The following is a 13,473-nucleotide window of genomic DNA, read 5'->3' as shown; positions in this document are numbered from 1 at the left end:
GTTGTACAGAGACCGTCACACTAAATGCTCAGCGCTACAACGTCAGGTGGGGTGTGCTCCACTTCACTGATATGGGAAACAGAGCTCAGAGTGGCTTAAGAACATGACCAAAGCCACAACATTACCAAGTGCCAAAGCAAGGTTTATCTCTAAAACCTACATTCTTCATCACTATGCTCAACACAGCCATAATGACTAACTTCTCAATTCCTGACTCAAGAAAACAACTCAAAAAAAAAGAAAACATGCCTGAGCTATATCAGAAGTGTTAACTGGAGCATTACTGTAATAAAAAAATCAAATCAAGGGACATGCAGCCATAATGGTGGCAACTGTAAAGACCAAGGTAAACATAAAAACATACTCTATATATATTACATTACATATATAATAGTAAAATTTGAAAAAGCAGAAACCAAGTGATATATCAATGTTCTGATAATAACTGTAAAACTATGCCACTATACAGACAGGGACTAGAAGGAAACATGGGAAAATTAAAATCATAAATTCCGTGGAAGGATTATGATGAATGTATATTTCTTATAAAGTTATTTACACTTTTAAGGGAGTTTTTGTTTCATGTCAGTTATTTGTGTCTTTAGGTCAGTTTATTTAGGCCTCAGAACCTTAAGAAACGAGCTAACATTCCTCAGGAACCTAGTTTTTCCCTACCACTCAAACTCTTATTAGCTCTAAGGAAGAACTGACTTCTGAAGTAGTGAAACTGAGCCACAGCACAGCAAAACCCTGGCCTGACCCATTCCTTGCCACCCTCCGGCTACCTTTCCTCCACTCCTCCTCAACGCTGGCATTCCTGAGGTTTCAGCCTCAGTCTTCATCTCTCTTGCTATCCCCAATCCATCTAATTGTATCTCATCACTTCAACAATTGCCTCTTGATGGATAATCCCCAAAGCTGTATTATCAATCTTAATTTCTTAACTCCTAAATTTCAGACTTACATTTCCAACTATTTTCTAGACATCTTCATCCCACTGGCACCTCAAAATTTCATCGTATTTAAAATGATATTTTTTTCAATAGTAGTAATGGTGACTATTTATTTAAACTAAAAACACTGATAATATATAAACTGTTTTTCTCATTTGATTGAAAGGGCTATAAAATTCAACATACTGACAAAGGAAACAATATAATCACATAGATGATGCCTCTGCTAATTGCCTTCAGCTTACTCCTTCCTTAAAGGAGAGCCTCACACTCAGGTATACAGTTTTCTCGACCGCACAATGACTCTATGGCTAGCCTACTATATGGGACTAAAAGTCATGTTGAAGAGCTGACACTGACCTGTTTGTTTTTATAAACAGAGAGAAAATGGCAAATTGTGCCTCATGTACCTAAAGAACCCAAAGGATCATTCTGAGAAAATGTGACTAAACAAGTGACCCATGAGAATTTAAGTTGGTGCAGCCACTGTAGAAAACAGTATGGAGTTTCCCCAGAAAACTAAAAATAGAATTACCATATGATCCAGCAATCCTACTCCTGGGCATATATCCAGACAAAACTATAATTCAAAAAGATACATGCACCCCTATGTTCATAGCAGCACTATTCACAGTAGCCAAGAGATGGAAGCAACCTAAATGTCCACCGACAGATGAATGGATAAAGAAGCTGTGCTACACATATACAATGGAATACTACTCAGCCATAAAAATGAATGAAATAATGCCATTTGCAGCAACATGGATGCAACTAGAGATTATCATACTAAGTGAAGTAAGTCAGAAAGAGAAAGCCAAATACCATATGATATCACTTATATGTGGAACCTAAAATATGACACAAATGAACCTATCTATGAAACAGAAACAGAATCACAGACATAGAGAACAGAGTGGTGGCTGCCAAGGGGGAGGAGGTTGGGGGAGGGATGAAGTGGGAGGCTGGGGTTAGCAGATGGAAGCTTTTATATATAGAATGGGTAAACAACAAGGTCCTACTCTATAGTACAGAGAACTATATTCAATATCTTATGATAAACCATAATGGAAAAGAATATAAAAAAAAGAATGTATATATGTGTATAACTGAATCACTCTGCTGTACAGCAGTAATTAACACAACACTGTAAATCAACTATACTTCAATTTAAAAAAAATTTTTTTAAAAAGAAACCTGAAAAAATAAATAAATGTGACCCATGAGTAAATACAATCTCTGAGTTGACTTAAACCTAGAAGAATGAGCCACTGAGTACTCAGTATCACTCCTTCTACCCCCAAACCAACTCTCCTTCCTGACCGCCCTATTTCTATTAAAGACAACAGCGTCCTTCTAGTCTCATTTGGGTTTCAAGGGTTTTAAATTTAGGCAATATCTTGAATTCCTTCCTTTCCTTGTCCTTCACCTCATTCAAATAATTTCCTATGATCTCTACAATAGGTCCTTTATCCACACCCTATCTCCCCTCTTTCTCATGATCCCGTGCTAACTCAAGTCAACTTTATTTCTTCAGTCCCTATAACAGTACCTGGCACATAGTTAAGTGTCAATGAATACTTATGAATGAACCTAGATCACCATAGTAATAGTATTATTATAATTTTATATGCAATGTTAAATATAATATTAAATAATAATAGTAAGAAAATACATTTTACTGCAAAATACATTTTATTGCACTGTCTGTGTCTTGCAACCTAAGTCAGGCACCTTGGCTAAGGCAGCTTTGCACATTACTCCAAAGAAACAATATCCAAGGTAGGGGAACTCAACAGCAGATGGATTACACTGACTATCCTTCACAGCAATGAAATGTGGGGGAACAATTTAAAGTTCCATGTTTGGAAATGGACTGAAAAAGGAGATCTGAGGATTTCCTCTGCAGAGTCAGTAGCTATGGGCAGCCAGGTTGCATGTCCACACAAGGTCTGTAATTATTTTTAAATGCTAAGAGGGCAATATCATTACAGGAGTCTTAAGAATCCTATTCTCTAGAGAAAAATATTTCTTCCCCATTATTTGGACAAGTTTAGACAAGAAAAGGCCAAATCTATGAACTTTGAAACCTCCCTCCTTGCTCAGATCTGGGCAAGGCGCTGATAATTTTGGCAGGACACCCTGACCCTATAGTCTGAGAAGGTACTGCAGGCAATATACTAACTGAAGCATTTCCTTCTCTTCACCTTAGACAGGTCAACAACTTTTCTACTCTATATATTCCCTTTCCTGCCAAAAAAATTTTTTTCATGTAACAGTAGGTAAGTATAAATAGGTTTTACAATTATCTTTTAAACAACAAAAGAAATGTTTAAGAATTTCTCAAATAGCTTGGGATTGTGAGAATCAATTTTAACCTCTTGAAACAGGTTCCTGGATTTTGTCCCTTTGGCGGCAAGTGCAAGCCCTTGAATTGTGTTCTGATTCTGAGAATCCACTGAAATAATCTTAAGAGTAACAAAACAATTTTCAAAACAATCTTAGGGCAAATTATTGGAGATCTACCAAATTAAATTCTACTGGGGATGATGGGGGGGGGCAGGAGGGATGAGTGGTCACAGTACCTAAGAATCCACAGTTTTAACAAACTCCCCAGGAATCCTTATATACACTAAAGATTGAGAACCACTAACTTTGACCATGTTATTATCAGACTATGACATCGTCAAATGTTGGGAGAGAATATGAATCCACGTATCCCTGACGCACTACTGGTGAGAGTAAAACATGGTGCAGCTACTACAGAGAACAGTTTGGCATTATCTGCTTAAGGTCACATATTCTACAACCTGTCAATTCTACTCCAACTTATATTCCCAAGAGACTCACTTGTAACAGGGTACATACAGGGGACACGTACAAGAAAGATCATAGCAATACCTGGAATAGCAATAAAACCTGACTGACACAACCCAAATGTCCATCAGTAGGAGCAGAAGGGAGATGAATAAATTGGTATAGTCACAAACACGATGGAATATCATATAGCAGTCAAAACAAAAACTACAAAATATGCAACAGTACAGATGAATTCTGGCAATAAAGTACTAAACAATATTAAGTGAAAAAAATTACACAGAACATGATGTCATTGCTAAAAAGTCAAATAATTTTAAATTTTAAAGTATCCCTTAAATGCAAAAACAAATACATATATGAAACTAATGAAATGAGGAATATAAGATTTAGGATTCCAGATACCCACTACTTCAGTGAGGAAAGAAAGCCACAAGGTTTAGACAACCACAATCAAGATCCTAGACTTTATTTCGGTGGTGGGTTTGCAAGTAAGAGCGTATATGAGAGCATCCATCTCCTGTAATTTGATTGATCCTTTAAGACATGCGTTTTAATTTATATTTCTTAGATTACTAATGATGTTGAACATTTCCTATGTTTGTTGGCCATTCTTTTTTTTTTTTATAAAACGCTCTGTTGTCTATTTACTTTTCTACTAGGATAGTCATCAGGAGTTGTTTTTGTTGTTTTTCCTTTTCTTTAAGCTTACTAAGTGACTTAGGGATAAAGGACACATTTTTTTTTTCTCGAAATGATCCTAATTAAGGCAGAAGGACATACTAGGATAGTCTCTCAACACTCTTTCCAGAGAGGGGATCCCATGATAAACTTTTCCATAGCAATAGAAATAAGTGCAGCCTACTGAGTACAGATGTAGAGACCTCTTGGCCTAAACGGTTGTAGTGCACACAAACCTGCAGGTTAGGTGACTGAAGGTCAGAAGTTACCAGAGAGTGGTTGAAGTGATAGAGAGCAGCAGCAAACTCTTCATCTGATGCACCTTGAAGACAAATGGGAAAACCAACTATTCAAGCATCTAACTGATGCATCGCACCACGCTGCCAACAGTCAAACACCACTAGGAAAAAATCTGCCAGGCACGTATCCTGTCTACTGACCCTTGAGTCCATCTTTGTCCACCTCCTTAATGATACTGGCCAGGGTGGCCATATGGTGTTCTGAAAGAGATACACTCAGATAGTTTCGGATAAAATTATTCCGAGAGTTCAGCATGGAAGAGGTGATGAAGTTCAAAATGTTGGAAGCCAGACCTAAGAACTAAAAAGAACACAGAAAAGCTCAGAGCAGGTTCATAAGCCCAGAGCTCCTACAAATCCTGAATACAAACAGAAAATAAAATATGCTCATAGGTCTCATGCAATAAACACAATGAATTAAAAAATCAGATTTTAAATCACCTACAGTGGGACTAAGTTATAATAGTCTTTCCCATGTGATTCTACCAGTTACAGAAAAGGGTATGCCAATTTAATACAACAGACTTCAGGAAATGTTGCATGACAGGATTTCCAAAGAGATTAACTTATTTATTTCATTCTTCTAAGGTCCTGTATTTGTCCAGCTCTAAGATATTATTGATATATTCAATTCTGAAGCCTATACTGTCATTATACATGTTTGGAATTCCCAGTTGTTTACTTCTCTATTAAAATTAAATTTCCATCCACATCGTTGACTAGACTAAACTGTATGAAAGCAAAGACTGTATATGACTTGTCTACTGACAGAGCTTCAGAAGAGGGGCTGCTGACACACAGTACATCATTAATAAATACTGGTTGAACAAACAGTTAGCAGTCGCTTACCATGTACCAGACCTAGGCTAAGGGCTCTTTAATTCTTCACAACACTCTTAGAAGAGGTACAATCACTCCCATACAACAGGAGACAAAACTGAGGCTTGGAAAAATTCAGTTTCTTGCCCAAAGTCATAAAGCCAGTAAGTGGTAGATTCTATCTAACTCCAAAGGCTATGTTACTAACCCTCAATGAGGGAAATAACACCGAGAGTATGAGTTATTTAATCAAATATAATCAATACACTTATGTCCTAACTAAAAATATCTTTAAACATTAGTTATCCAACCTACAAAATGTTTTTGTTCAAATGATCTGATTTTCACACCCCTTCTCCCCATTTCTCCCTCCCCCTTAACCTCAGAAATCCACTCTTACCAACTCAGGATCTTTGCGACTAGCCAAAATGTTGCCCTTCTCACCAGAGGCCTGCTTACTGGGGCTTTTAACTCGAGGTGAGCTCTCCAGCGGAGGGGGTGGGGGAGGAGGCGGAGGTGCCACTTTCTCTTTACTGGGGGAGATGGTCTCTTCAAACCACTGCCCCAGAATAGGCTCACTGTCATCATCTAACAGGGAAAGAGAAAAGTAACAAAAATAACACGTTTTTAAAAAATTTTTAGTACATCTGCTTTGTAAAAGTGCCTGAGTCAAAAGGAACACAAGGTTTGTAGATCATGGTGGTAGTTACACTGCTGCATAAACTTGTCAAAACTCATCTAAATGTATATGCAAAATGGGAGTATTTTATTGTATGTAAATTATACCTCAATAAAACCAGTATTTTTTTTAAAGGAACCCAATGGAAGAAGAGAAACCACCTCATTTTATTTCACCGGCAAGCCAAACATTCTCAGTAGCAGAGTTTTACTTGTCTACCAACTATAAGCCCCCAGATAAGAATCGTACCTTTCTCAATTCTGCACATTGCTCCCACAAACCTGCTTAGAAAGAACCTGAGATATTTATCTTATTCAATCCCTCTCCAAACCAAGGCAGGAGGGAATGTTAGTGTTGCCCTGTTGCTCACCACAGCAGTCTGGCATTGCTTTCTCTATGCTTCCCCAAGCCACACATCTATGACGTCAGCCAAACCCAACACCTCACATACAGCCTTCCTTTTGAGTTTCACTGGGAAAGCTCAGAGCAGAGTTCCCAAAATGAGTCAGCACAAAAAGAAATATGAACAGCTGAGATGTATTCTGATTGCAGAGGGAAAGGAACGAAAAGCAATCTGGGCTTTGCTGACGGCAGTTTTAATCACTCATCTTCAACAGCTCCACTTACTCTTGAATAACATGTCGCCTTTAAGTGCACATGCAGTCAAGATCCATGCCGGGCAGGTAAAAGCAAACAGTGACTAGGAAGCTACAGGAAGCTCCTAGGGACACCTCCTGCTGCACTCTGTAGCTTATCCCCTGGGAGAGCAAAGAGGGGCGTCTACCTTGGCTGCTGTCCTCCTCCGTGCTGCTGAAATCATCCTCATAGTAGGTGTTTGAGTCAGTAGAGGCGCTGGCATCGCTGCTCATGGAGCCCTTCCTCTGACGCTGCAGGACACATGCCTAGGAAAATAGCGAGGTTTCTGTAATTGATGATCACAAAAATGGAGCCATCCTACCTCGTCCCATTTGCCACATGAAAAGTTGTTTCCGTGTCTTCTTTTCTCTAAATCCAAGAAGTATTTCTCCTAATAGCTCCCTCCAGGACTCTAATAGCCTTATCCTATAGAAGCACTCCAAAACCAGAGATGTGGACAAGAACTGAAAAAGGAATGTTTCCATAGTGTCATCCATGTTTTTGCTTCAGCATGCCAATTGTCACAAATCACCAAGTAGCCATATGGACCACGGTGCTGATAATCAATAACTAATTCAAATGTTTGAAACCATTTAAGAGTTTTTCTCATCTTCAAAACCATTACCACAAATTATGACTTTATAAAGATCATGGCATACAGTCAGTCTCATTCATTTTGAGGAGGTTATATAAGAAGATCTTCCAAATTATCAATGGCATGACCCCACCCACCTTTCTGTAGGAAGTTGAGAGTAATGTCAACAGCAGGTTTGTCAGTGGGACAGAGTCTATCAACCGTTGAATCCTCTGTATGGAGGTACTCTGGGCCATAATGCTCAGGACAGCAGGGGGACCATCTGCCTCCCAACCCTGAAGGTAACGACATGAAAAGAGAATTAATGTCAGGACTCGGCAGGAAATAACCACCTGATCTGATGGCTCAAGCGAGCTTAGCCAGAAGGGGAGCCAACAGTCAATACGCTGGTTCTGAAGACAAGCCCTCACCTTGTGCAGAGCCTCCACTTGCAGGTCTTGAAAGAGAGATGTCAACAGCTTGACGGCATGGTTTGCCAATATGACTGAGAGCACCCCAAATCCCTGATGCCTACACAAAGCAAAGGAAACACAAACGTTAACAACTCACAACAAATTACAATCTCCGAAACCACGGATCTTGCCATTTTGAGGTCCTACACCCACTTCAGAATCTATGGACCTTTCCCCAGGGAGAAAAAAAAAAAATTGCAAAAACACATAAAATTTGCATATAATTTCAGAAGCTCACAACCTCCCTGAAGCCCATCTACACACTGCCTAAGGATCCACAGGCGTCAGGTTAAGAACTTCAGGACTAGAAGAAATTCTTCCAAATCCATGAAATTTTGGAATTTAAACTATCAATTCAAAGCTATTGGGTCATGTGAAGACACTAACGTTTAAATGTTGGTTGAATTTTTAAAAAGTCATTCTTTTGAGAAGAAAAGGTTAAAAATCAGCAACTTTTACAAAATATCTGGACACAAACCAAAGAGAATAAAAACAAAGGTTTACATTAAATCTGAGTAAAACTTTCTCTTTCTGTCCAAATGACCACACGACAAAGGGTTAGTATATCTAATATACAATGAGCTCATGTAAATCAATAAGAAGAAAGGACAAATACCAAAGAGAAAACTGGGGCAAAGGATATAGACAGTGTGAAAATGACCACAATCACACTAGTTACCAATGAAATACAAGTAAGAGCAATACAGTAGTATCCTTCTCCTCTGAGATTAGCAAACATGAAGATTAATGACTCCCACTGTCAAACAGGACCTGGGGAAGAGGCATTTGCACACACAACAGCTAGGAATGCATATTAGAGCAGTTCAGCAAAACATTTCAAGTTTTTAAGTAAGTATATCCTTTGTCCTAACAATTATACTTCTAGAAATTTACCCCAAAGGGATAACTGAACAAGTTCACAAAGATTTGTTTTAGAAGGTTTATCAAAGCACAGTTTATCAAAACAAGAAATTTGGAGCACACTAAATAAGTGTTCAATAAGTTAATCAGTTAACTACAGTGTATTTATACAGTAGAATACCATCAATCATTAAAAACATAGAATCTATAATCGTATCGTAGACTGTAAACATGTCTACGATATTTTGTAACAGTGATCCTGTTTTCATAAACGTGTACGTTTAACATATGAGCACAGAAAAATGTCTGGAAGAACGTTTACCAATTTGGGTGGTAGAATTTCGGGCAATTTTTTTCCTTTCTTATGGTTTGCAACCTACACAATGTATTTGCATTCTTTTAAGTGTCAAGACACTACAGCCATTTTTCAAATGTTTCTGCTACTTCTAAGGATAAACCTTTTGGCATTCTTCCATTTCCCTTTACAATGCCACACATGCAGATGCTCAAAAATCACAAACTACTGTTCTCTCTGGAACATGATTACCTCTCTATTTTGCTTAGTGTCTACTTCCTACCACCCTAATGTCTATTTCAGATTTCAGCTCAGTAACACTTCCTCAGGGAAGCCTGCCTTGATTTCTCTAACCAGGTCAAAAGCCCCTATTATAATACTCTCTAGATACAATTTGACATGTATTTGCATGAATAACTTCTTGTCTCTTCGGAATGTGTCTATTTTTTTTTATTCATCACAGCATTCCAGAACTAACACAGAGCCTGGAACAGAGAAAGTAGTGAATAATTTGCTGAATGAGGTCCAGAATGCGACTTCCTCCTTGAACTCCAGACTCACATACACAAGTGCCTACTCAACATCTCACAGAAAGATCTGCCAGTCCTCTCAAAAGCAGCATGGCCCAGATTAAATTCATTTCTTCGACTTCCTGCCATCCAATCTACTCATAAACTGGTGTGCCCTATCTCAGTAAATTACACAACCCAGGTAGTCATGCCACAAAATTCTTATGTCGTACTTTTCACACTCAACCTCCAAGCCACCAGCAAATCCTGTCAGCTGTACCTTCAAAACATCCCGATATGACCTCTTCTCCCTGCCTTTACTACCACCCACTCCGAGTCCCCTCATCGCTTGTGCGGAGTAAGGCTTGAGCCTCCTAACTGTTCTCTCTCCCCTTTGTCTTACGATCCCGCAGTGTATTCTCCATAGAACAGCTGGGTTCTCCGGTCACTAATAATTCAGATCACGTCACTCCCCTCTCACAAACCCTCTAACACCTACAGATTACACTTGGCCCTAGGTGATCTGGCCCTGGCTACCTCTCTGACAGAATTTTCTACCACTCTCCCTCCTCGATTTCTCTATTCTAGACATACTGACCTTGCTGAGCCTTAAAAATGCCAGTGATACTTCCACCTCAAAACCTGAACAATTCTACCCCAAATATTTGCATGGCTCATCTGTCACTTCACTTCTAACCTTGTTCTCAGAGTCCTTTCCTGACCGTGCTAACTAAAATACTAGCCCCTGACACTCCCTAACTCCTTGTTCTGGCTTATTTTTCTTCACAACACTCATATATGATAATCTATTATGAACTTACTAGTATGTTTGTTCACTGTTGCTCCAGTTAGAAAATAAACTCTATAAAGGCAAGGAGATTGCTTTGATTAGTGCTCTATCCTCAATGGCTGGATAGAGACTAGTGGTACATGGTAGGGACTGAAAAAATAAATAAAATCCAGAAATGCCTAGGCTTAGAAAATAAAACCTTGAACAACACAGAAGTCACATCTCTAACTTCTTTCCTGGCAAGCAAAGGTTTCTGTCCAGACTTCATCAAAACAGTAGTAAATGTTTCAGGAAGCCAGGAGGACCTGACAGAACCCTCACTTTACAGGTTAAACACACAAGTGAGTAACCAACTCCAAGTCAAACAAGCCCATTTTACAAAATAGAAGCATTTTTTTTCTGATTTGAACCTCACACAATTCCTAAAATATGTATTACACAGATATTTCCTCCCTCTTACAGAGAAGGAAACAAGATTGGAGAGAATGAGTGATTCACCCAAAATCATACAGCTATGATGTAGAGATAGTAAACTATGATCATCCTCTTAGTAGTTACGTTCAACTGGATGGAGGCAAATTTTTCTATTGCTGTGGAGATGAGAGGAGTTACACTAGCTCCCCATCAATATAAAATGGCAGGAAAACAAAACCTGAGCAGCAGTCAAGGGGACACATACCCTTTTCCAGGCCCCAGCTTTGGAGAGCCCACTCCCTCCTTTGTACGAGAAAGGATGTCTCTGACCCGGAGAGCAGCCAGTGGATCTTTCTCTTTCCCCTTATCAGCCAAGGCAGTAGGACTGAGGTTCAATATGAGGAAAAGGCTGTTTAACAAACACCAGGCACCCAGCAATTGGAAGTTCTGATAGTGCTATTGAAAAAGGCACAAAAAATATATATAAACAGAGATCTTACAGGCTACGTACCTTACAGACTAGATATAAGACAGGAATATAGCAGAGACTTCTTACCTCACCACCAGCCCGGCGGGAATTGCTGATTGCTTGTCCAATCATGTCATAGATTTCGAGCTGTCCAATATCAAACATACACAAAAATCTGAGCAAGGTGACATAGTTCACTACAAATGCTAAATCCTACCCAAAGCAATTTAGCTTGAAGACATCAATATCCTCAAGCCACTTCCAATGATAGAATTCCATCACACTTTCCTTGACCTTCATAAGATGCTGACTCTGTCTTTTCATTCAGCTCACATGTCACCTTCTCAGAGGCGTCCCCTCCACCTAATCTAAAGCAACACACCCAGGACCACATCAGATCACTTTCTATCACATTTGTTCATCCAATCCACTTATCACTATCTGAAGCTGTCTTGTGTCTATCGTATGCCTCCACTGAAAGTACACTGACACAGTACAGTAAGCCCTTACATATATTTGCTGATTGAATGACTCATCTTTCACAAAGTCCATTGCCACCACAAAGTTGCAGTGTTTCCTGCAGAGCCAACCAATCTGCCAAATAAACAAGCTAAAGGCCTACCTCTTAGACCTACTACTCAAGGGGAAGAGGTATGGAGAGTACTCCATGTCCTTCCCTCTAAAAAGAAAGAAAGTGGAACTGGCCACATTCCCTCATTTGAATAATCAAGGTTCCGTGTCCCCAGAGGCGTAGCTTACACATTTTTGGACAATTGTAGCTGCGTCACTCTCATAGTCGTCTTCTTTGGAGCTCGTGGACCCTGTCCGCACTTGCTGAGCACTACCCACATGAAGGATGGCCATGCAAGTTGCCACACTCACACCTGAAAAAGAAAAGATACACACATTCCAAGAAACTGAAACACAAAAACACAACCCACCTACAAGCAATTCCATGATTTGATTACTGAAAGTAAATTCCATAAGGGCAAGACTAAGCACAGTGTTACCATACAATCCAACAATCGCACTCCTAGGTATTTACCCAAATGAGCTGAAAACTTCCATCCACACAAAAACCTGTACACAAATATTTATTGTAGCTTTAGTCATAACTGCCAACAAATGGAAGCAATCAAGATGTCCTTTGATAGGTGAATCAATGAACAAGGTGTGGTATATCGATACAAGGAATATTATTCATCAATAAAGAGATGAGCTACCAAGCCACAAAAAGACACAGAGGACCCTTAAATGCATGCAGCTGGCCCTCCACATCCCCAGTTCCGCATCTGGAGATGCAGCTGGTGGGATCGGTGGATGCCGAATCTGCAGATGCTGAGGCTGACTGTACTACACCATTTTATACAAGGGACTTTGAGCATCCGTGGAGTTTCGTATCCACGGGGGGTCCTGAAACCCCCCACCCCCTGCAGGCAAAAGAAGCCAGTCTGAAAAGGCTACATACTATGTAGTTGATTCTAACTATGACATTCTGGAAAAGGTAACTATGGAGACAGTAAAAGATCAGTGGATTCTAGGGACTGGCGTTAGGGGTAGGGGAGAAGGACCACTAGGTGGAACACAGGGAATTTGTAGGGCAGTGAAAATATTCTGTATGACACAATGATGATGGTTACATGACATTATGCATTTGTCAAAACCCACAGAACTGTACAACACAAAAAAGGAACCCTAACATAGTAAACTATGGACTTCAGTTAACGATAATGTATCAATATTGGTTCATCAATTACAACAAATGTATCCTATTAATGCAATTGTTAATAATAAGGGAAACTGTATATAACGGAGAGAGAGTATATGGGAACTCTGTACAATCTGCTCAATTTTTCTGCAAACCTAAAACTGCTTTAAAAATGAAATTATTAATTTTAAAATATTTTTAAAATTTTTAAGATGATGGAAAAAAAACAATCCCACACTTAGTATTTCTCAAAGACATCAAGGCCAAATCCCTTTCTTTAAATCAAATCCCAAGTGATCAAATTTCAATAACAAACCAAATCTGGGCTCTTTAAACAACTAAGAATTTTTATGTGGGATCTTAGTTCCCCGACCAGGGATTGAACAGGCGCCCTCAGCAGTGAGAGTGCAGAGTCCTAACCGCTGGACCGCCAGGGAACTCCCTTAACAGCTAAGAATTTTTAAGGACTCTTTAATCCTTATCAACTAAGTACACTGAG

The 13,473-nt window shown here is 39.3% G+C and overlaps 1 protein-coding gene across 7 annotated transcripts in view; it reads right to left on the bottom strand.

Annotated features, from left to right (window-relative positions):
• The window catches only part of UBR4 (ubiquitin protein ligase E3 component n-recognin 4), a 126,967-nt gene that overhangs the window by 100,973 nt on the left and 12,521 nt on the right, over window positions 1–13,473 (bottom strand). For all 7 annotated transcript variants that reach the window (XM_082448247.1, XM_082448248.1, XM_082448252.1 and 4 more), the window contains exons 9-17: window positions 12,026–12,150; window positions 11,354–11,413; window positions 11,063–11,253; window positions 7,887–7,986; window positions 7,614–7,751; window positions 7,030–7,147; window positions 5,967–6,154; window positions 4,889–5,048; window positions 4,685–4,770 (exon numbers count right to left, since the gene is read on the bottom strand). In XM_082448247.1, coding sequence (XP_082304373.1) covers window positions 4,685–4,770; window positions 4,889–5,048; window positions 5,967–6,154; window positions 7,030–7,147; window positions 7,614–7,751; window positions 7,887–7,986; window positions 11,063–11,253; window positions 11,354–11,413; window positions 12,026–12,150 — 1,166 coding nt within the window. The remainder of the gene's footprint in view (window positions 1–4,684; window positions 4,771–4,888; window positions 5,049–5,966; window positions 6,155–7,029; window positions 7,148–7,613; window positions 7,752–7,886; window positions 7,987–11,062; window positions 11,254–11,353; window positions 11,414–12,025; window positions 12,151–13,473) is intronic.

Source organism: Balaenoptera physalus (assembly GCF_965194825.1).
Source record: "Balaenoptera physalus genome assembly, chromosome: 1".
Classification (NCBI taxonomy): Eukaryota; Metazoa; Chordata; class Mammalia; order Artiodactyla; family Balaenopteridae; genus Balaenoptera; species Balaenoptera physalus.
The sequence above is the reverse complement of the archived record's forward strand: the minus strand, read 5'-3'. Positions and strand labels throughout refer to the sequence as shown.